This window comes from Gossypium hirsutum, chromosome A08, assembly GCF_007990345.1.
Source record: "Gossypium hirsutum isolate 1008001.06 chromosome A08, Gossypium_hirsutum_v2.1, whole genome shotgun sequence".
NCBI classification, from domain to species: domain Eukaryota; kingdom Viridiplantae; phylum Streptophyta; class Magnoliopsida; order Malvales; family Malvaceae; genus Gossypium; species Gossypium hirsutum.
Genome location: NC_053431.1, coordinates 126,984,327 through 127,011,591, shown reverse-complemented (window position 1 = coordinate 127,011,591; position 27,265 = coordinate 126,984,327). Strand labels below are relative to the sequence as shown.

Here is a 27,265-nt window from a genome sequence, read left to right as displayed (position 1 = left end):
TAATATAAAATAAGATCATAAAATATAAGTTAACTTATGCTTGCAAAAAAAAAAATCAAGCTTGGGTGCTGAAAAATTCCAAAAATTGGGAAAATAAATAAATAATTAAATAAATAAATATATATATATATAGTATAAAACGAGAAGCAGTGCCGTAGTATTTGAGCTTCATAGGAAGCTATGGAGGTTTAGGCCTCTCCATCACATTAAAAAGCCTACCTCTGAACGTCTTAATAAAAACACTAATAAAGCTCTTAACTTTCTTAAACAATACGTGTTACTCATTGGGACCGTAGACCGTAGTTGTATTCATTTGACTTTTTGATTTTTTTTTTCATAATAAAAATTTCTCCATTTTCTTCTCAACTAGCCCATGGAATTCCACCTAAAACCCAGTTTCCATTGATTTTTCTTTGATCATTTTCTTTTGCTCTTTTCTATCCCAAAGAGAAATAGTTCTTCAGATCAATAAACCATGGAAGCAGCAGCAGCATCTTTATCTGGATCCAATATCTTCCATCGTATTTCAAGGTTAGCCCTTTGTTTCTTTCTGGGTTTTGATCAAAGATTTATATATGAAGTTTTTGTTTCCCATTTTTTTTCCAGGTCGATTATTCGGAGCAGATATATTGCTTCTGGGTCACGCTATTTCTCAAATTCTGATTTGAATACTCAAAATCATAGCGTTTTCAAAGGACCCAATCTCAGTAATGTACAAATTCAAAAGAGAAATTTGAGGTTACAAACGAATTGCGCTCTGGGTGTTTGTACTTTCCCTGAAAATGTTATGGAATCTTATCACTCACATGTTGTGGAAGAGAAACTTGGGGTCTTGCTTTTGAACCTTGGAGGTCCCGAGACACTTAATGATGTTCAACCCTTTTTGTATAACTTGTTTGCTGATCCTGTATGTTAGGTCTCCTTTGATCCTTTTAATAAACATTTCGGGGTTTTAATTTTAAGTTTCAATGGTGTGATTAATGTTTGTTTTATGTAGGATATTATAAGGTTGCCTCGGCTATTGAGGTTTCTTCAACGACCATTGGCAAAGTTAATATCTGTTCTTAGAGCTCCTAAGAGCAAAGAAGGGTATGCTGCTATCGGTGGCGGTTCACCTTTGCGTAAAATAACCGATGAACAGGCAAGAATAGAAATCCTTAATTGTAGAAAAATTGGCATGTTGCTTGATTCTAGGATAGTGTTGTATGAAAGTGAATTTGTTATGAACTGAATGATGTTATTGGTTCGTGCTTAAAGGTAAAGCTTTTGTTGTTTGCATTTATTATTGTATTTCATAGCTTGAAGAATTTCTTAGATGTGGATGATGCTCTTAGCTTGATGTTGTTTTTTCCCCGAAGTGGACCGTGTTATGATTTGCGCTTTACGGTAAAAGCTTGTGTTGTTTGCATTTCATTAGTTTACTTATAGCTACATGAATTTGTTTTGGTTGGATGCTCTTAGCTTGATGTTTTTTCCCCCCAAAGTGGACCATGTTATGATTTGTGCTTTACGATAAAGCTTTCATTGTTTGCATTTCATTAGTGTATTTATAGCTTCAAGAATTTGTTTCGGTTGGATTCTCTTAGTTTGAAGTTTCTGTTAATTGTATGGATATATTCTTTTTTCCAACCTGAACTGTTTATGATTCGTGCTTTACGGTATTGTGGATGCCTTTAGCTTGAAGCTTTTGTTTTATGTATATCTATTACGAAGTGAACAATGTTACCGGTTCGTGCTTTATGGTAAAGCTTTTGTTTTTTTTTTTTTTTGTTGTTGTTGTTTGTGTTTCATTAGTGTATTTATAGCTTCGTGAATTTGTTTCAGTTGGATACTCTTAGTTTGAAGTTTGCATTTTTTGTATGGATATTTTTTTAGTAAGGCTCTCGTGCTTTACGGTAAAGCTTTTGTTGTTTGCATTTGGTAAGTGTATTTTTATAGCTTAAAGAATTTGTTGCAGGTGGATGCTCTTAGCTTTGATGCTTTTGTTTTTCATATGGATATTCGTTCTGAAGTGAACTGTGTGATGATTTGTGTTTTATGGTAAAGCTTTCGTTGTTTGCATTTGATTATCATATTTTATAGCTTCAAGAATTTGGGTGCAGGCAGATGCCCTTAGAATGGCTTTGGAGGCAAAGAACGTACGTGCTAATGTATATGTTGGAATGCGATATTGGTTCCCCTTCACTGAGGAAGCAATTGAACAGGTTTGGCATTTTGATGGTCAAGCAAAATTGCGTAGTTTTTAAGTTTCATAATCATTGGTAATTCTATGAACTTTTGTGATATTATATCGGAAAGGAAAATTTTATGTTGCTCCGAGTTTTTATTTTTCTTGAAGTACCTGTCTCAATGCATATATGTGGACATGAGTATGGGATATGACACTCCGAGGATCCTCCAAAACAAATTCGTATCAGAAACTCTCACTTGAGTTTGAGTAATATATGAACACATTGACATGCCTTGGTGCAAGTTCTTGGTATCATACGGAAATGCCGTTGAAATTCATATAAATTGAAATTGTACCTCTCGTTTTAACACTTAATGGTCTATCTCCGAAGTGCATCGAGTCTAAATTGCTTAGCTTTTCTTTTAACGGAACAGATTAAGCGGGACAGAATAACAAAGCTTGTTGTGCTGCCTCTATATCCTCAGTTCTCCATCTCCACAACCGGTTCCAGCATCCGTGTTCTCCAACGTATATTCAAGTAGGTTTTCAATAATTTGTGTTGCACCTTTCTGCTTGAAACATCCTTTACTTTATCTCCTTCGTAAATGGCTCTGAAATGCGGGTTTATGTTTCAGGGGAGATGCATATTTATCAAGACTACCTGTATCTGTCATTCTTTCATGGTATCAACGACAAGGTTATATTAACTCTATGGCTGACTTGATCGAGAAAGAGTTGGGTAAATTTGCAAAGCCTGAAGAGGTTTGTTGCACAAATTTGTTAATTATAATTCGATATTATCAAATTATGGTCCTCTGAACAACTTTATCATGACGGTTTCTAATATACCTTCGAACTTTAGGTCATGATATTCTTTAGTGCCCACGGGGTACCTGTCAGCTATGTCGAGGAAGCCGGAGATCCATACAAAGATCAAATGGAGGAGTGTATCTACTTAATCATGCAAGAGCTGAAAGCTAGAGGGATTGGAAACGATCATACCCTCGCTTACCAGGTTTGTTTTAGAACCAAGTTTCTGCTTTCACTTTGGAAAACTGAAATCATTATACTCAACTTACTTTTCATGCTATCCTCCCAGAGTCGAGTCGGACCCGTCCAATGGCTAAAGCCCTATACTGATGAAGTTCTTGTCGAGATTGGTCAAAAAGGAGTGAAGAGTCTTCTAGCTGTTCCTATAAGGTGCTTTAGTTCGAAGAGTTCGTTTGATAATATTTGCTTTAATACTGGTTTATGGATTAGTTATATTAACTTTAACTTCCCATCTCAAATTTCAGCTTTGTGAGTGAACACATAGAGACCCTCGAAGAGATTGACATGGAATATAAACATTTAGCCCTCGAGTCCGGCATCAAGAATTGGGGTCGTGTTCCTGCTCTAGGTTGCAACTCTTTATTCATCAGTGACTTAGCCGATGCTGTAGTTGAAGCTCTACCATTAGCAAAAGCCCTGTCAGCCTCAACGGAAAATGACGAAGAAGCCGAATATGATCCCTTAAGATACCTTGTCAAAATGTTCTTCGGCTCGATATTGGCATTTCTCTTGCTATTGACACCAAGGGTAGTGCTTGCATTTAGGAATAGCCTCTTTTAGATAGAAAATTAAAGAAAAAAAAAAAGCTTACCATGTTCATCAAGATTATAGGGGTCTTTGATTTTGATAAAAAGTACAGGAACTTGTTTGAATGCCACTATTTTGGCTTTACATAAAGAAAAAAGAGATTTTTGAGGACTAAGTTTCAATTTTTTGGAGTTTAGGGTATTTTCAAGTTAGCCAATCGAATCATTTTGAGTTTGATACTCGAGCGTGGAGCATTTTATGTCAACTTTTTGTGATCAAGCTAGTTAGAATCGGATTTTGCATTCGAATTAATCTAGTTTGAAATTACATGTTTGAGTTAAATTGATAGGTTACAAGAAACAAATTTTCATGGAGGTCTTGTTCTTTCTACTAAAAATGGATAAGCTAATCTTTTTACGATATATAAAAAGATCAAATTACTTTTTCACAAATATGGATTAATAGTTAGTTGCTTTTACAGTTTGGGACAATTTTCCTCAACTTCGTACAAGTAGCAAAATTATCAACTTCAATAAATTATTATTTATCCAAAAAACTTCAACTTGAATGGACCAAATTCAGGAAATACATTATAACTTGACTCAAAAATCCTAAACCTCAATTTTGAATGATCTAAATGCAAAAGCACCCAAATTCAACCAGACTCGAACCCTACCCTCCCATTTACAGCTTTGAGCAAAACAATCTAACCCACATGCAATTCCCCAATGCCTTTCATCTGCAATTCAATGTATCCTCCTTAACACTGCATCAAATTCAGAACATATATACACGTATCATCATTAACGTCAAAAATTCTCAGCAATGAATGAAAAACAAGTAAAAGACGCACGACAAGAAAGGGAGGGGGGGGAATCGATTGATTGCAATGGATCAGCAATGAAGATTTTTGATCAAACGCAAAGGGAAAAAGCATTATGATGAGGCAACTGATTAGATATGTAGGGAGAAGTCTAGGCTAGTGTTTAATACTAAAAACACAGCCCACGCCTTTTTATTTCAACCCATATCAACAGCCATTGCTAATAAGCTTTGGGCATATTTGAATTTTGTTGTTGGAGAGGTTGCGCGAGTCGCACTGCAATGACTTTAAAACAAGGACTAGGGCCCTCTCCCTTTGCTTTTAATTTCGACGCCATTATCAACTACCAGCATAAGCTTTTTCCCTTTTGCTCAGACCTTTTACTTTACACCCATCATATCCATATCAATCAATTTCTACTATATACAATAATACATGCTACGATGAGGGAAACCAAAAAAATTACACTAAATCAGAAACCACCGTAAAAGGCGTTCTCGACACGAGGACGCTTGGCTTCACCGCAAGAAAAGGCGGCCAACCACCGGAAGAGGGAAGTGTCTGGCCACCATATTTGCATTGGCGGCTGTCGCCATTTGTGAGAGTATGGAAAAGGAAGCCCTAGATGGCATACAGAGAGCGATTTTATAAGCAGTGGGAAGAAAAGTTGGAGCAAGCAACAATACTTTAGTTTAATGGGTCTAAACTCGAAGGCCGCGAGTGTTGTTTGCCTTTTAAGATCAAACCCAACTTTAGGTGTTTATCAGTCCATTTAGTCCATTATATTAATATATTTTATATTTATTTAAATAAGTTTAATTTAAAATATAAATTTAAAATTTTTTTAATCCCAATTATATTTATAAATAGTTAATTTAAATTTATATTGTTTTAAATATATATTTATCTTATTTTATTTAAATATTTAAATATTTTATATTTTAATATTTTTTATTTATTATAATTTTATATATAATTTTTAATATTTTAATTGTTTACATTATAGTAGTATTATATATTACTATAGATTTAATTTTTATGTATTATAAATTACATAATATACAAAAATAACATAATATAAAATATTACAAATTTAAGAAAACAATATAGTTCTGGTCAGGCTCGATCGTTGAACATATTTTAAATGGGTTTATTCATTTGTCTAAGTTTATTTTTTAAATATAATATTTTTACTCAAATCCTACCAAATTTCAATCGAGCCATGGAGCTTAGACGAGTAGCTCAGCCCATAAATAGGTCTAGACCCAACAAATACTTCCCTACCCACATTTTAAAAATGTCACACCTTCCTTCTATATATGTGTGTGTTAAAAATATGTCATATGTCTAAATATTCTTAATAAAATTAGAATTTAGTCCCTATATTTTTATTTATAAGAATTTAGTCATTTTATCTTTTAGATTTTAAAATTTAGGTCTAATTGTTAACATTATTATTTTTTTGTTAAATTGGTTGGTGTGACATTTTGAAATTATAAAAAAATCACTTGATAGTAGTATAATTGAAAAAAATGACAATATAATGAACCTAAATCTAACAAAATAATTTTAATTGTATTAATAGTTGGACTTGAATTTTGAAATCCAAAAAGTAAAGGGACTAAATTTATAGAAATATAAGTATAGGACTAACTTTTAAATTTGTGAATAGTACAGGGACCCATGGCATGTTTAAACCATACATATGTGAGGTAAAAATACCTCTTTGATCCCTCTCAATTTCAATATTGAGTAAATCGGTCTCTCTAAAAAAGTCAGAGCAGGTTTTGTCATTGTTAATTTCGAAAGTGAGAAACTAAGAACAATTAATCAAAACATTAATGTTTTACGTAATTCTACATAGACCTATTCAAGGGTTAAGTAGCCCGTCCAACCTGACTTGGGTCAAGCTTGGATAAGGATTTTTGTACCTCAACTCAACAAGAATTCAATTTAAATAATAAAAAATATTTAATATTTTAAATTTAATTATAAAAGATATAAAATATAAATTAAAAACATATTATTTTATTATTTTTTAACAATAAAATAGACTTTTTGGACTGACCGGGTTGGCCTAAAAGTGGACTTGGACATTAAACTTTTTTTGGAATAGGGTCCCGACCCGGCCCATGGACAACTCTAATGCTACATATACAATATTGATATAATAACAGAATCATCTCTTAAAATTTGCACATTATGTCAATTTGGTATTAATTTAACAAATTTAACCCACAACATTTACACATTTCCTCAATGTAATCATGATTTAACAAATTTATCCTACAATATTTGCACATCCTATCAACACTTACATAAAATATATAAACATCCAGAAAGTTTTACTTGAATATCATTTTTAATTTGAACAAAACTTAATTTTGTACTAATCAAATTACGGATCGGATTGTTAAGATGGTACACAGTGGTTCAAAAGGTATCAATATGACAGTAGAGCTCCCCCATGATAAATCTAAGGAAATGTTCGAATGTAATTTAATTTCCTAAATTTTGTTTTTCTCGACAAAAATAAAACTTAAAACTTGTGCCATAAAAATATTATAATTATAATAAAAGAAACATGAATAATAATAAAATTAAAAAAGGAAAGAGAAAAAAAGCTGATCTCCACTCATTTTTTTCTTGAATCAAAATTAATGTGATAGCATCACGGAAAAGAAAAGTTAGGATTTTATCTCTTTAAAAGAAAATCCATGAAAGCTTTATTTATGCCATTGACACACATATATGAATAGTAGTAATTGGCTAAGATGGGGTTTGAGAAAATACATGAAAGAGAAGCTTTATTTTAATGGGATTTGTTTGATAGTCACAAGTTTATTGCTCACATTTTTGAAAAATGTATTTGACTTTCATCTTTTCATGCCTCTTGATGTTGAATTTTGGGTTGACTTTGAAATCCACACCATGTTTTCACCTACTTAAACCATCACCCATAAATTGTACTATATACAACCAATTCTTGTGAATTCAAGTATCCAAATGTACGGGAGATTTCATTTACATTACTAATATTTTAATAATTTAACCGTTAAATTTATTGATATAGTCATACTTGTCATGTATATAAATTTTTGAATCAATCTAATGCTTCTATCATATCGATTGTGTATATATTAATATTTATTGAACAGTTGACAATTTTTTATGTAAAATAAATGCGTCTAATTTAACATGCATGATTTTTATAAATATAATATGAAATATGACAGTTAGATGATTATAAAAAACTTTTTTTTCTTGAAACCTTAAAAAAATAGTAACTTATTTTAGCACCCAAAAACTTATAATTTATTTCTCTTTTTATCTCAACATTAATTAATATAAATTAGAATCTTAAAATACAATGCCTAGAACTACCCATAACTCTTCTCCAACCCTTAAGGGTAATACATTTCAACGCACTCGAATCCATATTTTTTTTACACTGACAACAATACTAATACTTATCAAGTTAAGACTCAATCGACTAATTTTCTAATATTTGAAGAGATTAAACTTGTAAGGTCGTACCTGTTTTTATGCTCTCTTTTTTATTCAAATAAACTTTAATTTTTTATATTTTTTATTCATGAAACATTTAATTTTAATTAAAAAATACAACTCACCACTTCCCATCCCAAGCCAATTTATTATTATAATATAACCCTTTTATATATAAATATTAATTACCGATCAATATTTAATACAAAATCTAAATTATTCATAATTTTCAAAAAAAAAATTACTAGTTTAAACATTCAATCACTCAAAATAAAACCTAAAGATATACAATAATATTGAACATTCACCAAAGTATCATAAAGATTAATATATTAGAAGCCAAATTATATGTTTTTATCTAAAAAATAAATAAATTAATTTTTATACATTGGATCAAAGAATAAACTAGTTATTTCAATTAAAAGCTCATTCATTTTTTTTGTTAAAAAGTTACGCAACTAATAGAATACTCAGGTGACATACGTATAAATTAAGACTAATTTTTAACTATAAAAAATAATAAAATTAAAAAAAAAAAGAAAGAGAAAAGATGGATTTAGTAGAAATACTAATTTACTTAAAAAGAAATAAAATCAAACTTTTATTACATACTTTTACCATCCCATCAATAAAAAACCCAACATCATCTTCACAAAAACCACCCCTTAACAATAATATTCAATCATGTCCATGAACTGAACCGGCTATTGCAATAACCCCAAGCTTTTGTAGATTCAACTTCACCACCGTATCCACAAACATCTTCGTATCTTCTCCACTATTCCCTTCCGGTATATCAACGATATAAGATTCCAAAACAACTGTATAAACCTTACCTTCCTCTTTAAACTCACTCACCGACGTCACCGACCGGTAGTTCCTCAACCTATGTTCACCACCGACGACCCTAAAACTCAATATATGCTTCTCATCATCCAACATCTCCAACCTCTCCGTACTCGCCGACGCCGGTAGACCCGAAACGACGGTGACTTCCCTAACGCTTCCTACACCGCCGTCGCCGCTGCTCATATTGCAGCTTTTTATGAAGTGCTTGTATTTTTGAGGTGCTTCGAAGCTACGAATGAATGGCCATACGGCTCGGACCGGAGCGTCGATGCGTTGGGTTATGAGGGACGTGCATGTGTTGGGTATTGGCTCGAATTTGTGGTATGTTTGGATCAATGGCTTAAGCTCGGTGTATTCTTCTTTGGTTAGGCCGTGAGGGGGTGGCTCCGCTGAGTCCATGCCTGTTGTTGATGATGAAGGAAAAAAATGGAGGCTTTTGAGTTCATATAGAAGGAAAAGAGACTAAATGACAAAGCTTAAGAGAATGGGGCTTTTGTATATACATATATATGGATCAAATTATGATTTTGGTACTTTTATTATGCTTAAATTAGAGTTTTAGTCCCTATAGTTTAACATCTATACTTTTATTACATCATTAGTCACCTTATCAATTTTGATTAAATCAATAATGTGGATTTTATTTTTTTAAGAACACTTCTTCCATGACTTTTTCTTTGTTATTATAAGTTCATGTATTCTTTATATATTTGTAATTCAATATCTTACTTTTACTTTTATGAATTTACTCCTCTACTTTTTTAGATTTTGAAAATTACAAGTGAATAACACCATTACAATTTTTTTTGTTGAATTCAAGTTGATGAAAACATCATTTTTTTTATTACATAACTACCAAATAAATATATTTTTATTTTACAATGTCACTTCAGTAAATTTAACAAAAGAATTTGAACAATATTATCAATTTGACCTAAATTTTTAAATTTAAAAAGCAAAGACACTAAAATTTTGAAAATAAAAGTATGATTCTTAATTCTAAATGTATACTAAAACTATAAGGACTTGAATTTTATTTTAACAACTTTTTTCCTTGTAGGAAGGAGGGTTTTTAAGAAAAAAATTACTTAAATACTTTATCTTAAATATAATTATTATCTGCTTAGAGTAACTAATGATATTATGGTTAAAAAAATAAATCATGTCAAATTAAAATATAGGGACCAAATTTTAAATTTAAGCATACCAGATTGATAAAAAATAGTATGACATATATACACATTATTTTTTATAGACATATATGCCCTTTGGGGACTTTTGAACCAACAAGTGAGTAATTTGTGTTTTCGTGATTTCCTTAAAATAAAATAATAATAATAATAATAATAAATATGCTCACTTCTAAGTTATGTAAGAGATTTCATGGTTAGAAAATTAGAATGGCTATATTGGGAAAGGACTTTGTCTTCTAGCTTCACTTGAGATTCCATCATTAGTGTTGGGATTTTCCCTTTTGGCAAGATGACAAAATATATATAATTTTTTAACAAGTTGTATGCATAGTTTAATGTCAAATCTCATAGCCAATGGTGAAGTGAAATCTTTACTTGGGTTAATATCATTTTATTACCTTAGTTACTCATTATTGGTAAAAGAACTAATCTTTGTTTGACAGCATTGAAGTTTTGGGTTGATATGAAATCATGGCAAAATTACTTTTGTATCTGCCAACCACCATAACTCAATTTGTGTGCAATAACCCAATAAGTGATGTTGTCTTATCTTTAAACTAATAATGATTGTTACTTGTTAATTATCATCTAAATTAATTGGGTTTCTAAAACCAACAAAAATATTTTCTATCATTTTTAAATTCTAAAATGATAACATCTTTAGTTCTATGAAATTACCAATAATCACTTTGCATACTTAATACATATTAACTTATATAATTATTTTTAAAGGATTAATCTAATTTTATTAATTTTTAAAAGTAAATTATACTTTTATTACGTACTAATTTAAACTATTTTATGGGGCCACCGTACTGGAACTTTAATACTTGAGTTCGTGTATTGCAATGTGCAAATTTTACTTAGGTTATTTCATTTTATTTTGTGATTGCTTGACATACATCTATATCTCTACTTTAATAGTAAACTTTTAAAAATAAGTGATAACTTGAAATTTATTTTAAAACAACAATAAACATTCAGTTAACATCTAAAAGTAACTTTTATTGTTGGACTAAATAACAGTATAAATAAATAAATAAATATCATCAACTTAACTACAAATTAAAAGTATTAAACCCTAAATTTCAGCAATGCATAGGGACTAAAAACAGAAATAAACCAAAAATTAATTACTCACTCATCAATCCTCATTAACTAAGAACAACAAAAGCAAAGCTCATTGCCCTAAAAAAGAAGCACAAACCACAAGGTGAGACTGTTCTTGAAACATCTATATATTGTAATATAATTTATAAAGTTTGTGATTTAGTAGTACCAGTTAAATGATAAGAACATGTAAGGGATGGGGTGTTGTCTTCCATTGTTGAAAAGGCAAATTAAAAATTGGGAGATTCGTGGATATCATGTGACATCTCTAACAAACTTTACCTCCCACGTGCTCTTTTACTTCCCTTTGCAGTTTGCTGGATTCCCCCGCCCACCTCACCAACTGGCCCGCCCTAGAGGTCTCCATGTGTACGCACTGTTTGTTTTAATGTAAATTTTTATTCCAATTTTCAAGTACTCAAACATTTCATCGACTCATTGAGGAGCAGCTCGGAAACTTCTTTTAAAAAAATCAACCTTCTCACAACAAATAAATTATAATTTTATATAATTTTTTCATAATTTTAAAAATTAACTTTAAAATATAATATAAATTACAGTAAAAGTATTCATATAATATAAATTACAGTAAAAGTATCACAGAAGCCCTCATATTAAGAGTCAGATTACATTTTATCTCTCTACGCAAAAAATATGCAAATTAATCATTATACATTAGATTAAAGTAAAAATGAATTTTTTCTGTTAAAAATTTCATTCATTTCTACGGTTAAAAATTGAGTCTTGTACATCAACATGAGATACATATGATATGCAACTTGTCATTTTGTTAATCCGTCAGTCAAGTTAATTTTTAACAATACAAATATATAATTTTTTTAACAGAAAAGACCATTTTATTCTTTGATATAATATATAAAGATTAATTTATTCATTTCTTGAATAAAGGAGGCAAAATGCAATCTGACTTATAGTATAAATTCACTTTTACTTATATATTACATATTAGATAAAAATAATATTTGGTACATTGCTGATGGAACTTTTAAACTCCACAATTAGACGAGGGAATTGATAAGTATCCTATAAAAATATAATAATATTTAAATAAAAAACCACACAAAATTTTAAAGCTACTTGTAAAAAAATAAAACACTACCAATATATAAAATATTAATCCTATAATGTGGAAGCACAAACCCCATCCATCCATACGAGTGATTGTAGTTCCATTTGAATGAAGGGTGAAATTAGGTTAGATAAGATTAAAAATAATGACAGACAATATCATTTGTTACAGTAAAATTAAAATGATTATGTGTTTAGATTTGAATGTAGTTATAAGGGTAAAATGAAAATAAAAAATAACCATTGAAAATATTATATGAATCAAATATGGTATGCAACTTTCAACCAACCAAAAAATTTTCAACTTCAATGAAAACGACACCTCTATCTTTCCAATAACGTTTTGAAACAATAAGTTCCCAATAGAAACCACCCCATTAGAAGTATAGAGAATGAGAACAATCCAACCAAAAGGGGCCAGCCGACTGATACTAACCCGAGGCAAAGCACCACCGTGGAAGGGAGGAATGATCTTATTATCGACATGTTATTGACCCAATGCCCCTTGATAATTACTAAAGCCACCACGGTTATCATGTTCCAATCCATCGATCCGTCGTAGCTAAGTCGGTTGAGACAATTGGCTACGAACGAGTGAGAGTTGCACGTGAAGAGGTTGTAGCTCTTGTGCTCAAAGTTACGTGCGCTCGACCGTAACGCATCGTCCCATGTGATTGCAGTCCCGTACTCGGAATGTTGGTAGCCTTGCTTGCACGTATGCCCGGACATGTTGGGAGGAAAGCAACACTATATTCAACAAGACAAAGTAGTTAATGCCGACTCACATACAGAAAAGGGTTATAACTAGAGGTATTTATGGAGAAAAGCAACACTATATCCAACAGGACAAAGTAGTTAATGAGAAAAACCAACTCACATACGAGAAGGGTTATAACTAGAGGTAATTATGGGTCAAAGCTTGAATGTTGAAGCTTGAACCTGATCCATATTTTAAACGGAACTTTTTTTATCCAAGCCCATTTTTTGAACCTAATATTTTCACCCAAAACAAATTTTGGACGAACCTTCAAACTTGAGCGAATAGCCCGGCCAATGAACAAATCTAGTAACTATGCTCTCATGTGCAGGAAGGGATGTACCTTTTCTCTATCGAGTTGAACATATCGAGCTGCAGCACCAAAAGCAAAACCATCAACATTGACAAAATTCGATACCGAAAAGTCAAGAACCGCTCCATCCTCTCGGCAAATCCCAACGTGTCCTATGAAAGGTGCTAACCATGAAACAACAGGGAGTGGTGTCCAAACTAGACAACAAGGAAACTTTGAATTCTTCGAATCAATTCCATCCAACGGCCACAATTCATGCTCAACTTTAGAAGTAGAACTCATAAGTTCAATATCGAAACCTTGTTTGCGATCCATTATTGGAACATAGGGGTCGGATCTATGTAGTTCTTGGTAGTGAACTATCACCATTTCATAGAGCAATCATGCAGTCACAAAGATGATAGATTTACATTCTACAAAAATAAAAAAAATAAAAAAATTGAATCAAATACATGGAGAAGCTTTTAGAAAGCTCGAACCCGAGTCCGAGACTAAAGTGACATAGAATCTAAGAATAAATAGACAAGATCCCAAAAAAAATCTATAGCCTAAATGAAGATTCATTCAATTGGTAAATTTTAGACCCCTTTCGGTACCCAGTAATCACATTGGAGCCAAATAAATTCAAAATCGAGTCGAATCACGAAAGAGCAAAAAGGAAGCAAATATCAAAGCTAACATATAACTATCTGCAATTTTTCAAACAGATAATCAACTTAACAGATCTTGTTTTTAAATCAAATTAAACACTAAAAGTTACAATTTTTATTAGGAAATTTGCAAAAACAAATCTTTTTTTTTTCTACCATTTTTCTCTACGTAACAGTATTCAATTCAAACAAGCAAAACCCAGAAAAAATATCACCATACATTAAATAAAAACAAGATCTTTAAGTCCAAGTAATGCATACTCAATCAAAACAAGCAAAACCCAGAAAAAATATCACAACACATTAAATAAAAACAAGATCTTTAAGTCCATGTAATTCATATTCAACAAAAAGAGGGAAAAATGAAAATTTTAAACCAATGGTGAAAAGCTTTTAGTTTCACTAACCTGCCATAAAGTAAAGATCGATGAAGGAAGAAGAAAGGTGTTTTTTTTTTTAAGTTGTTGTTGGTGATGTTCATGTTGAAGAAGCAAAAGCAAGAAATGATTTATATATTGTGACAAAAAATAAATTTAAAATTGGGAATCAATAAAAAAATGTATAATTTATATAATTGAAATAATACATTTGCTTGCTTTGGAATTGGAAGGTGCATGAACCTGAAACCATTTCTGGGATTTCCAATACCAGGTGGGACCCCTCACCATCCTTTACTTTCAATGTTGGTTCTTTAATTTTGCATTTATTATTATTATTTTAAACTGATAATTATGGAGATTTTATGGTTTGACAGTTAAGACTTTGTTCTTAAAAACCCACATACAGATTGTGTAAGCCCAATCCAAGGAGTCTCCTACATGTTGTAGCGTCACTGTGCTTACGCCAGTTGCTACGACTTACCAGCGTATTTAAGCCTCAAGCCGTCATCTATAAGCTAGTGTATCAAGCACTTTTCGGCCAACACTCAATGGCCTCTGATCTCAGAGCTTAATGCCTTCATCCTTCCTACGGCTCTCCATCCGTCCTTAGTCTTCACTGGATGAACGTACTGAACCACCAAAACTTCTTTTGTGTAATAACTATTGACATTTTTGGATGGGATAACCCAACAAGGCTGAGATGATGATGGAGATGTATGCTTTTTTTGTTTAATATAAGGCAGAGGATCATTAGATAGGGTAGTCGAGGATGAAGGGATATCGAATTTGGAGTGACAGAAGGTGAGAGAGGATCCATTTTCTGTAACAGCTTTGTCTCAAGGTCTTACATGTCAAATTGTTATGGGTGAATCAAGACAAGTGGTTAAATGGTTTATTACTATAAGGTGACAATTGAATGTACTTTCAATCATTTTAAATAAAATTTATGGTTGGAGTCAAGCATGACTATTAATAATTAGGGTCCTTTTTAAGTATTGAATCTTAAAATACTTTCGAAAGGTAGTCTTAAGAGATTCTTTTAAGGCATTTCTTAAGTTTATTTCTCGATCGCAATGATTAGATAAGATGTAATACCATTACAAAAAAAAAAAAAATCATGCTTTCAACAATAATATATTTTTTTTAAAAAAAATCGTAATTTATATTTCACACTATATATATATTTAAATATAAATAAAATACTATATGATTTGCTGTCGTTTTTATAACTTCTTTTTTAAAAGAAAATTATGTGAAATTCTTTTATGTGCCATTGAATCTGAAAACGGCAATGGCTGCGCTAGTCGGTCAAACTTTCTCGACGACATATCCTCTACGTTATATATATAGGTTAAATTTCGCATTTAGTCCCTAATTTTTACAAAATTTAAGATTTAGTTCTTATACTTTAAAAGTTAAAAAAAATATAAAAATCTTTCATTTCTTTTCGATTTTAAAAATCTTAGTCTAATCATTAACATCGTTAGCAGCTCATGTCAAAATTTATCAATTTGGTATGTTTATCTTTTTATTAATCATATGTTCACATCATATGCGGACAATTTCATTGATATCCTAAGTTAGCAAATTTTGAAAAAAAAATGATGATAACAATAATAATGATAGGACTAAAAAATTTTAAATCAAAAGAAGTAGAAAGAATTAGTTTTTAAATTTTTAAGTACAATGACTAAATTTCAATTTTTATTAAAGTACAAGGACATACAACACATTTGGACATTATTTATTAGTGTGTGTCTTTTACACAATTTTCATAGTTTGAGTCGAGGTTTGGCCTCTCGATTTCATGGAAAGTCCAAATGAGTGAAGAAGCCACTTGGGGCATAGGTTTATAAAAGCGCGAGCATGCCTTTCCTTTAGTAACTTATAGCCTGTAGTTTGGGTTCAAACATTAAACCCTACCATAGGCAAATGATCATCATTTCCTTTAGTAGGTGATCGTGCACCACGCAAGGTCCTTTTTAGAGAGGCGCTCTTGCTTTGTAAGCTCAGGTCTCATGTAGTCTCTTCAAACACTCGAATTCTCCCAAGAGTTAAACGAGACAAAACCTCAACTAAACTTGAGGCAATATTGAACCATTAAGAATTCTACAAATTTTTAACAAATGATATTTCAAAGAAATTAAAAAAAAAATCAAGCACCCCTTAACAAAATTTATTACATCTTGTAATCATTACATGTATGACATTATTAAACATTATTAAGCACATGAAACATTACACTTTTTGGTACCAATTTTCAACCTCCATATTTATTTTTACATTAAAAACGTGTGCTTGTTTGCACATGCCAAAAACATGTTTTAATTGGATGAGAGTATTCCACTGTCTCAAAATTCAAGCCATCCTTATCCAAATTAATACCAACTGATTTTTTACACAAAATATACATAAAAGATATTTTTGATTACACAAAAAATAACATTTCTATATTCATATTCGAATATATGTTTGGATATATTATTTCTTAAAAATAGGTTGGATGAACCCATATATATGCATAGCAACCTGGGCTTCAAAGTCCATTGGGTTATTCGTCGGGTTTGACTCTAATTAGCTTGAATTTGAATAAATAAAAAAGTTAATTCAGCATGGATTATTATTTATTTAATAATTTTTAATTAGATTTGATAATAAAAAAACAAAGATACGAATTTAAAAAGAAAAATTTTTAAATATTATAATGTATTTTAAACATTAAAACAACCTTTTTGGGGCCAATCCAAGATAGGGGTTGGACAAATAAAAATGGAATATATCCATCGAGCCCATCTTATGGTGGACCAAAAAGTCCTCCATTTTCAAATGTTCATACTGGACATATTTTTGGTCAAATTCCACTATTAGTCCTTGTATTATGTCAAAGTTATAAATTTGGTCTCTCTACTCTAATTTGTCCCTATTTCCCTATTTTTGTCATTTTTAGTTCTCATGCTTTTCGAATTTTTGAAATTTCAATCCTATCTCAAGCAATAGTTGTTAAATCCAAAATCAACTCTTATGAAATTGGACTAGTGTTTGGATTTGAAAAACCAAATTCTTTCTTTGGATAACAAATAAAAAAATTGGATAAATCCAAGTCCAATTCCATAAGAGTTAAATTTTGGATTACAAAATCCATTTTAATCCAATATTGTTTAAAATAACTCAGAGAAATTTTTTTTTCTCTCTTATTTCACAGTTCCTTCAAAACCCAAACAATAATTTATTAATCTTACTTATAATATATCATCGACGAAATTCAAAGTTTTTGGAATTGGACCGGTAGGCAAACCGATCAGACCATCAATTCTCGATTCAACTAATCTAATCGGTTTGATTGAATAAATTATTAAAAATAAAAAAATATTTAAAATATATAAAATTGATTCAACCGATTCAATCGTCAATTCAACCGGTCCGACCGATTCACGAGTCAACCAAACTAACTCCTTATTCCTAATTGGTAGCCCAACCAAATCTCGATCCAATTAATCTAATAAGTCAGTCCAATCTGGTTATGAAAAAAGTGATGAAGCTTCATGCATTTAATTTAATATAGTATAAATATTTAAAAATTTCATTTATACCATAATTTCCACAATTTTAATTTAATATAGTATAAATATTTAAATCCTTGACTTTTAAGTCATACCTAAGTAAGTCCACTTATATCTAGTGCAATCGGCCTAACTAGCTAGTCTAGTCTAGTTTTCAAAATTGAATTGGTGGTCAAACTGATCAGGCTTTTGGTTTGTTGGTCCAATCGGTTTGAATAATTCAACAAGTTCGATTGGTTTGACTAGTACAATTAGTTCGACCAGTTCATTTAGTTATATAAAAAAATCATTAAAAATTCATAAAAAATAAAATAATTAAAATAAATGGTACTTCAACCGCCTAATCAACCGGTCCATTTTGATTCCCAAGTCAATTGATCTAATGCCTTTCTCCAAATCAGTACCTTGGCCGATTCCCGGTCCAACCGACTAGTCCAATTTGGTTCAAACAACAATTTTCAAAAAAAATATTCCAAATGATTAAAATTAAAAAAATATTTTAAGGCTTAAAATTAGTTGAAATCCAAATCTAAATTTGATTTATCCATACAATGAATTTGAATTAATTCAAAATCTTGAAATTCAAATATTTTGATTCCCAAACAAAGAATCTGGAAATAATAAATTTATAAATCATAAATTTCAAAGTTAAAAATTTAAAATCCAAATCCAAATTTCTGTTCCCAAACGCTACCTAAATGATTTATTAACTTAGTAAATTAACATAAAATGATTTTTTAAATGATATGATTTTTTAAATGATCTTATAGATGATTATGATATTAATTTAACTATTTAATTTACATTATAAATGTATAAATGAAGCTAGAGTATGTATTATGATTGTTGTAAAAAAAAATCTAAAAAAGCAATATTAGATTTTTTCGAGTCCAAAACAAGGTAACATTGTTTTTCTTTCTGACAAAGCTAAAATTTTCTAAAATTTTCTAAAATTTACTAAACTAAACCGAAATTATCGGTTTCAGATAATTTGATTTTTATTCAATATGGTTTCAGTTTCGGTTTCAAAAGTTAAAAACCGAATACACCTCTACATACAAAACGTTTTTAATAACCCAATGACTCAGATGAAAACTTTTGAATAATTCAATGATAATTTTTTATAACCTTTTAAAGTTAAATAACCATAACATAAACTTACTAATAATTTAGTGACTTTGGGTATAATTTACCCGAGTTATATATATATATATATATATTACGAATATTAATTTATTGTAGGTTGGGTTGTCATGTCTATCATCTACCTTTTTGGTGAGAAATGAAGATTGAGCAACTCTTTTTTCTTTTTGTTGTTTGTTGATTTTCTCTTTGTTCAATCTTCTTTTGTTGCCGAAAGTTGATGTTTCGTTGTGTTTGAAATGATTTGGTCCTTTCGTTTATAGCCACCAATTTTGGCTAATTAAACCTAACATGTCCACAACATTTTACAAGTTTTTGCCATAACCAGAATTGCCTTCATTGCTCAAATTTACCAATATTGCTTTCGCACAATGCTTAATTACTTCATCTTCTACTTTGATATATTTAGCTTCTTCTTCTTCTTTTTTCTTATACTCACATTAGTTAGTCTATAAAATTATGCTGCCAACAATCTTCAACTCTTTATCAAAAACATGATATTTTTAACAAACATCCTGCGGTCTTAATTCTTCAAACTAAATAATCAGAGCACATAAATTTAAGCATGGCGGAGGGACTAAAATTAAAATTTGTCGATAAATTTTACTATATACAAAAAAATTAGGGTCATATCACAATTTGATCTTTGATTTTCATTTTGGTACTCAGACTATCATTTTTGCCTCATTTTACCCCCCAAATTACCAATGTCCAATGAGAATATGTCATATGTCATATTCTTCCTCGGGATAAATTGAGATGAAAAATAATAGTTTAAGCATTAAAATGAAATAAAAAAAATTTAGATACCAAAGTGAGAAAATAAATATAGTTCAAAGTTGAAATCGTGACATAAGCAAAAAAAAAAATTATAATCTCCCAACATTTTGCAATATTTGATTTGATAAAACTTATAATACATTTGTAAGCTCCTCAAGATACATTATATGTGTGTGTAGATACACATATATGACAAAGGATGAAAATACATTTTACCAGAAGTGATGACTAGTCTATTGTTTACCATATTCTTTAGTTGCTTTTAAACTCGGTAAAAAGAACATTATATGAAGAAGACTCCCCTAATATCCCAACTTACATCAGAACTCTTTCTCAAGGTCTTTGGCCCTAAACTTTACAAATAACTTTATTAGCCATTTGCTATTATATATCGTAAATGTATTAATTTGTTATAGTATTGCTATAGTACTTAATCTCACCGTCACCGCTATTTCTACACTAGCCGCAGCTAAACATACCGCCCATCCAAACCCACCTTTAGTCCTCCCAACAACCCACTTCAGAACGGTAATCAAATAGGACGAGACGGATTTCTTTCCTCACCTCAATGTATAGGGGCATAGGCAAGAAAGTAGCTAGAGCCGCAAGAGACTTAGTCTTTAAATTGATAAATCTCTTAGTTGTTTCGAAATTTGTTAAATATAAATTAGTATAAGGATAAAATTATAATTTAATTATTTTTAAAATTTATAATTCATTTTTATTTCTAAAGTAATTTTTTAATTTCGCTCTGGTCGTATCTATATTTGAATTTAATATTATTTAATAAATTTAATTGATTGCCCCTGAGATAATACTTCCTTGAAGCTCACCATCAAATGGACCGTTTCCTTGCTTTGTGAGCCGTAACACTATTAGCCAATAATAGTGCTTCAAAACAAAGTTAATTGGTACCAAATTAAGCACAAAATTAAAGGGGAAAAATATTATGTATTACTTGCTCATATCATTGATTAAGTTTTGGAATTCCAACATTTACTTGGATTTGAGTTGGCATAACATAAACTCCAAATCCAAGGTGAAACAAAGGGATGGCTAGAATTCATGTAAAGTATTAGGTCAAAGCTTGATTTTAATCTCAGTTATACTCAAATTAAAATTTAATCCCTTTATTTAATTTACCACAATTTTGATTTCTTTACTTTTATAATATCATCAATTTGTCTAAACAGTTAATACTGTTAACTATGTTGATTAAAATGACAACATTTTTTTCTTAAAAAAACATTCATTTTGTTAGCACAATAAGTTAGAGAGACTATTTAGGGTTTAAAGTTAATTATTTGGATTTATTAACAACATTATAAAATTAAAAGTCCAAATTATCAAAGTAAAATTACTAAAATCACTAACATATGTCAAGTCTGAGTTATAAAGAACTCAATACTCTAAATTTAGAGTTCAACTCTTGTGAACGAGAAAAAGAACGTTGGGAGAACTTTACGCTCATTTAGGAATTCGAGCCTAATGTAACTACTAAATATCAAGCGATGGCTAAAACCATAATGATAAAGAGCTCAATGCTCTTTAAACTAAGTTTAGAGTTCAAGTCTTATGAATACAAAAAATAAAGTTGAGAAAACATCATCCTCGTTTAAAAATTCGAGCCCAATGTAACTACCAAATATCGAGGGACTAAAACCATAATGACAAGGAGCTCAATAGCAATTCGAGCCCAATGTAACCACCAAATACCAAGGGACTAAAACCATAATGACAAGGTTAAAAGAAATTTTACTTTCTTTAGAAATTCAATCCTAATGTAACTACTAAATATTGAGGACTAAAACCATAATAATAAAGAACTCAATGCCCTTTCAGCTAGGTTTAGACTTTAGCGTTCAAATCTTGCGTTCACAAAAAAACAACGTTGGGACTTTTTCCTCGTTTAAGAATTCTGAGTCTCATGTAACTATTAGATATAAAAGGACTAAAACATAAATAAACCAAAATATTTATATGTATTTTTTTTTTTGGATTAGAGTCCCATGGTTGATTTCCAAAGCATCCCCATTGAAAGCTTTTTCATAAAAACAGATGGAAAACCCCCATTACACAAAAGAAAAAAGAAAGGGCAAAAACAAAAGAACAATGTCACAGTGCTTTATACCCTGGTTTTCTGAACTGACCCTACTTAAGGACACACTATCCCTACACTATAAGGGCACCTATCTCTCTCTGTACGGCCAAACTCCATTGATGGGTACTCAAAAAAGATCATCATCAAAAAACACATCAGCTCAGGTCCAGTCCTCCAGTTCTAGTGGACCCCACCCTAAAACTATTGTCAGCCATTGATCATTTCCTAACTCCCCTTCATCACAACCGTCCATTTCCTCTTCCCTTGCTACGAAATCACCACAGTTGTTGTTGTTGTTGTTGTTGATGGTGGTGGTGGTGTTATTATCATCGTCAAAACCCATCTCCGTTACCCCTATCTCTTTTTCGGGTAACTTCCCGGCGGGTACGACGAACTCGATACCGGCCATCACGGTGGAGGATGAGTCAGACATGGAAGCCCCACAGCTCTCGCTCTTGACGTCGCTGACGGAGAACGGAGGTGGAGACAAATAAAGTGGCGGAGAAGATGATGAAGATGAAGATGACGGCGACGGCAAAGTTACCATCAGCGGTGAAGTGTTGGGAGAAGAGCTTGTCGTTGTTGCTGTTATCTCTTTGTAAAGCTCTTGCATTATCTCTTCTAGTTTCCCTTCGTCGTTTGAAAACTCGCTTTCGTCGTCGGATTCCGTCAACAGGACGTTTAACTTACCGGCAGCTTCGCCTGAAAATCCATACTCCGGCGATCCTAGCATTAACATTAAATTTTCTTCTCTCCTTTTTTTTTCTTTTTGGTTTTGTTTGAGAGTTGAAGAGAAAATAGAGAGTAACGCGCGTTATAAAGAGGCAGGGAAGGGTGACACGTTGGCAAAAGGGAGTGGTGATGCCACGTAGGATGGTTGGTGTAAGAAAAATGACGTGGCGTTCAAGGGGCAAAATGGGAGTGACGAAAATAAAGACAAAAGATTTGTCAAAGTAGTCAGTTTTTTGGAAGCAGTGGAAGAAAAAGGAAGATTTTATTTGAAATAAATAAATTATAAATAAAAAACAATTATTTAGTACGGTAGAATTAAAAGATATACTATTTATCTGTTTAAATTGGAAGTATAAATAATAAAGGGTAAATTTCACCTAGGTCACTAAACTATTACATTTTGTTCACTTAACTTTAAAAAGTTACAAAATGATTATTAAATTATTTGAAAGGTTTTATTTAATTCACTAGACTGTTAAGTTTTTTTCTTAAAAGTCTGGCTAACAAGCTCAATAATTTGACTATCAATACAGTGGATTAGTACCTAAGAGTAGAATAACATACATTAGATCTTAGTCCATCTTATGATTAATGTCGGAGATCGGAAAAAAAAGCTATTCGGATTCTGGTTCATAAATTCATGATATCTAAAGTCGTTTTATGAAAAAAATAGACTGTAGAAGAAAAAAGAGCTTTCAATTGGTGTAAACAGCATTTATAGAAAAAGCCATAAAATAGTAATTTTAACAGCCTAGTGATTTAAATGAAAATATTTGAATACTTTAGTGATTATTTTATAATTTTTTAAAGTTAAATAACTAAAATATAAATTTATTAATAATTTAGTGACCCAATAGTAGTTTTACCCATAATAAAAATAATTTTATTTATTAATAATTTGAAAATGAAAAAACTAAACAAAACCGAAGAGTTTTGTCATTATTTAAAGGGAATCAACTTCAGGCAAAAGGGCTGTTTGGTGTTGGGTAAAAGACAGAGATTGCCTCGAGGAACTCAAATTTTTAATTTTACGATATTACCCCTCTTATATTAAGTAACTGACTAATGTTTTTGTCTTTAGCATAATTTCATATCTTGCTTTGCAAAAAACAAATTTTTAATTTGTTAATATTTTACTAACATTAAAAAATCAATTGAAATAACACTATTAAATATTATTAAATGGTTTATTTAAAAATTGGTATTTTAACTATTTATATGTAAGAATTAGAAAATTTATACATTCAGTAAGAAATTTAATTTTCAATTATTTTTATTTTTATTTTATTTTTTTCCATAACTCTTTCACCTATAAAATTAAAAATAGATTATTAGTTAAATTTAATTAAAAATATAAAAAATAGAAATGCCCATAATTTCAAGATAATAATTTTCGTCTTTTCTCATTCTCTTAAAATTAATCTTCAATGTCACTATGAAAAGCAAAATTGTAAAAAAAAAAATCAAATTACACAATGTATAAATGTTGATGGTTTATTTTTGTTAGAATCATTACTAAATTGATATAATTTATAAATGTTAGGGTTAAAATTGTTATTATATCAATTTTAAAAGTTATCACTGTAAGCTCACTGGTGACCAAAAAATACAATTGAGCTGTTGGATAACTATTTTGTAACTTTTCATAGTTAGATGATCAAAAAACAAAATATACTAATAATTAGGTGTCCATTTTATATTTTTCATAAATGGGTGACTATTAATATAGTTTACCCATTTAAAATTTGATAATTTAACAATTTATATATAACAATTAGAAAGTTCAATAGCTTAATAATTTATATAAATAACAAAATAGAAAAAAAAATAACAACTTTTTTATTTTTCACAAACTACATGATAAAATTCATATAGATGGATTACCTTCAAAATATTATGGATAGAGAGAATAAAGGGGAATTTCATATAAAGGAATTAACAATACTCTATAATAATCCTATTTGTTTGCTCAGATTTTGGCCGTAATAATCGTTGTAATAACAAAGTAAAAATTATGTTAAAAAAATAAAGAAAGCGGATAATCAAATCAATAAAATTAAAAGAGTTATAATATGTGCATGTATTATTACTTTTATGCATATTTTATTTTATATTCTTTTACGTGATAAATCTAACAAGTTCAATTAATTACTAAATTATCAAATTACATTAATTAATTTTGTCATGATTTACTAAATTTAAGTAATCAATTTATAAGTTTATGATGTTTCAAATTCATAGTAGAATATTTAATCAGGGACCTTAATAGTTTATTGAAATAATATCTTTAGTTCTACTCATCGAAGATTATTTTCATTTAATAAAATATGATAACTAGATTTCTTCACGTGAAATTTAGCCATTTTATTCATGTAATATTCGTTTTCATTTAGTAAATGATAATTGATAGGTTTGTTATATGAAATAGTTATAATTTTATTTAAAAAATTAGACGATATGTTATTATAGAGAATTGATTTAATAAATAACTTACTTCATAATTATGAATATTGTCGTTATAAGTGAAAAATTGTTATATAAAATTTAAATAAAACATAAAAAATTAACTCTTTTAAAAACTTGACTATTATACCGGTTAACTCTTATAAAGAAGACTAACTACGTGTAAACAAACATATCCCGTTGTTGATCGAAAGAATTTGATAAATGCTTTTATTATAAAGATTGAAATAAATTAGTAACAAATTTAACTCTCGATTTTTTTCACCCAGTCCTGCAATGTTATTTACTCATATTATTTAATGATCCCATCTGTTTTCTGCTGCTGGAGGAAGGGGGATTGTTCATAAACAGGAAGCTGAAAGCTCTAATTTTCATGGCGAAAATGCAATTACAATCAACACCCCAATATTTTATTTGCGTTTCAATGAAACCCCATTATGATCCGCTGAATTTTACAGAGCTTTTTGGTTTTCATCTTCAATACCTCTCTAAAAATGGCTACCTTTAGAAGAAAAAAAAATTCTTTAATTAAAATTGCAGGCAGGGCCTTGTTGAAGCAAGCTAAGTTTCTGGTAGCTGGGATTTGCAGGAACCCTGCAAATCAACTTACCAATCAGACAGACATTTTTACATGAAAATGAGAAAGTGGTCCCAAAATATATAGCTTATCATAAGCATTGGCCCCAATAATGAATTAAAAGCTTTTTTTTTTCAATTTCGAAATTAAGTAAATTAATCTCTTTCAAATAAATAGGAATAATTTAATCACTGACAATTTTAAAAGTGAGTAATTAAGAGTAATTAATTACGGTATTAATATTTTTTCATCATTTATATATAATTTTAATTGATAATAACAAATTTAACTCTGTTTACATATTTTATTAATTTCGTATTAATTCTAAAAAAGCAAACAAATTTAGCCTTAACATTTACATATTTTAAAAATTTGCGGGCTAAATTTGTTAATCATGTCCACATTAATAGAATGTGTAATTTATGAGAACTAAATTTGTTATTATACCAATCAAGTATATATAAATTTGACAAAAAAAAACATTAAGGCCATGATTAATTGTCCTTAGTCACTTACTTTCGAAATTGACAATAATAAAATTGCTCTAATTTTATGAGAATGATCAATTTGCTCAACATCGAAATTGAGAGAGACTGAAAATATCTTTTTACCTTAGAAACTTTTATCCCTTGTGTATTTCAATTGAATGGGTTGAATTGATTTTGGATTGGATTAATTTGATTTGAATTTTGAAAATTCGGATTATTTCTATTTGAATCAATTTCAAATTCGAAACATTTCAAAATTGAATGAATTTTAATTTTGAATAATCTAGTTTTCTTACTTCAAGTTTTCAAATAAAATCATTATGGATTTGGAAGATTTTAAGTTTTCATCAATTGAATTCAAGTAAATTCGACTAATCACTAAAATAACTGAAACACATTTCACCGTAAATGAAACCTAATTATGAGAGAAGAGAGTCTAACACTCTAAAATTTTGAAAAGTTATCATTAATCTCTCCAAAATTTTTAGAAATTCTCACATGCAAACACTTGACTTGCTTAAAGGTTTTAATTAGCCTCAAAGTATTATTTTAGTTAAATTAAGCGATGGAAGTCTGGAATTAACTTAGAATTTGCAGAAAAAGAATTGCCTAATTAGTAGTAAAAATTAAAAACATAAGCAATCACCAAATGCATGCCTTTTAGTAGAAAATTGGTAAGAGATGGCAGAAAATGATGAAGCATGTGAAAGACCAGTTCCAACGTCCCATAAATGGCTTATTTTCCATTTTTTTATCCATAAATGGTTATAATCTCAATTTTTTTGGGGGGGGGGGTGTTCCAAATTTTGATTCTCACCTTAACGATGACATTTTTTTATGTGTTTAAAAATAAGGGTAAACTGCTCCTAAAATTATTAATTACTAATATATTTACGTTTTCATCATTCTACTTTTAAAATTATTGAATTATTCGAAAATTTTTATTTAAACTATTAAATTGTTAATTTTTTTAAAGTCCGACTAATAAACTCTAGTTGATTC

At 30.0% G+C, this 27,265-nt stretch overlaps 3 protein-coding genes and 1 long non-coding RNA gene across 5 annotated transcripts; 1 reads left to right on the top strand and 3 right to left on the bottom strand.

The window, feature by feature from the left end:
- The first annotated feature begins 156 nt into the window (after window positions 1-156).
- Window positions 157-3,923, top strand: LOC121204799 (ferrochelatase-2, chloroplastic). Its single transcript, XM_041075345.1, has 9 exons — window positions 157-531; window positions 607-907; window positions 998-1,141; window positions 2,103-2,204; window positions 2,605-2,708; window positions 2,806-2,932; window positions 3,033-3,185; window positions 3,270-3,370; window positions 3,466-3,923. Exons 1-9 carry the CDS (start codon window positions 476-478, stop codon window positions 3,779-3,781), a joined length of 1,404 nt encoding a protein of 467 aa, XP_040931279.1. The 5' UTR covers window positions 157-475; the 3' UTR covers window positions 3,782-3,923.
- A 345-nt stretch (window positions 3,924-4,268) lies between these two features.
- On the bottom strand, window positions 4,269-5,284 carry LOC107932865 (uncharacterized). The gene is made up of 2 exons (XR_001693496.2): window positions 5,038-5,284; window positions 4,269-4,514 (listed from the first exon to the last, which is right to left on the bottom strand). It is a non-coding gene; the product is annotated as an uncharacterized lncRNA (long non-coding RNA).
- Window positions 5,285-8,633: 3,349 nt separating this feature from the next.
- On the bottom strand, window positions 8,634-9,502 carry LOC121204798 (abscisic acid receptor PYL2). The gene has a single exon (XM_041075344.1). It carries the CDS (start codon window positions 9,324-9,326, stop codon window positions 8,757-8,759), a length of 570 nt encoding a protein of 189 aa, XP_040931278.1. The 5' UTR covers window positions 9,327-9,502; the 3' UTR covers window positions 8,634-8,756.
- Window positions 9,503-12,549: 3,047 nt separating this feature from the next.
- On the bottom strand, window positions 12,550-15,358 carry LOC121204797 (protein REVERSION-TO-ETHYLENE SENSITIVITY1). 2 transcript variants are annotated; one of them, XM_041075343.1, is made up of 3 exons: window positions 14,901-15,358; window positions 13,420-13,802; window positions 12,550-13,066 (listed from the first exon to the last, which is right to left on the bottom strand). In XM_041075343.1, exons 2-3 carry the CDS (start codon window positions 13,756-13,758, stop codon window positions 12,644-12,646), a joined length of 762 nt encoding a protein of 253 aa, XP_040931277.1. In that variant the 5' UTR covers window positions 13,759-13,802; window positions 14,901-15,358; the 3' UTR covers window positions 12,550-12,643. The 2 variants fall into 2 exon arrangements, with proteins under 2 accessions (XP_040931277.1, XP_040931276.1); XM_041075342.1 differs by lacking the exon at window positions 14,901-15,358 and adding an exon at window positions 14,447-14,744.
- Between the last annotated feature and the right edge of the window lie 11,907 nt (window positions 15,359-27,265).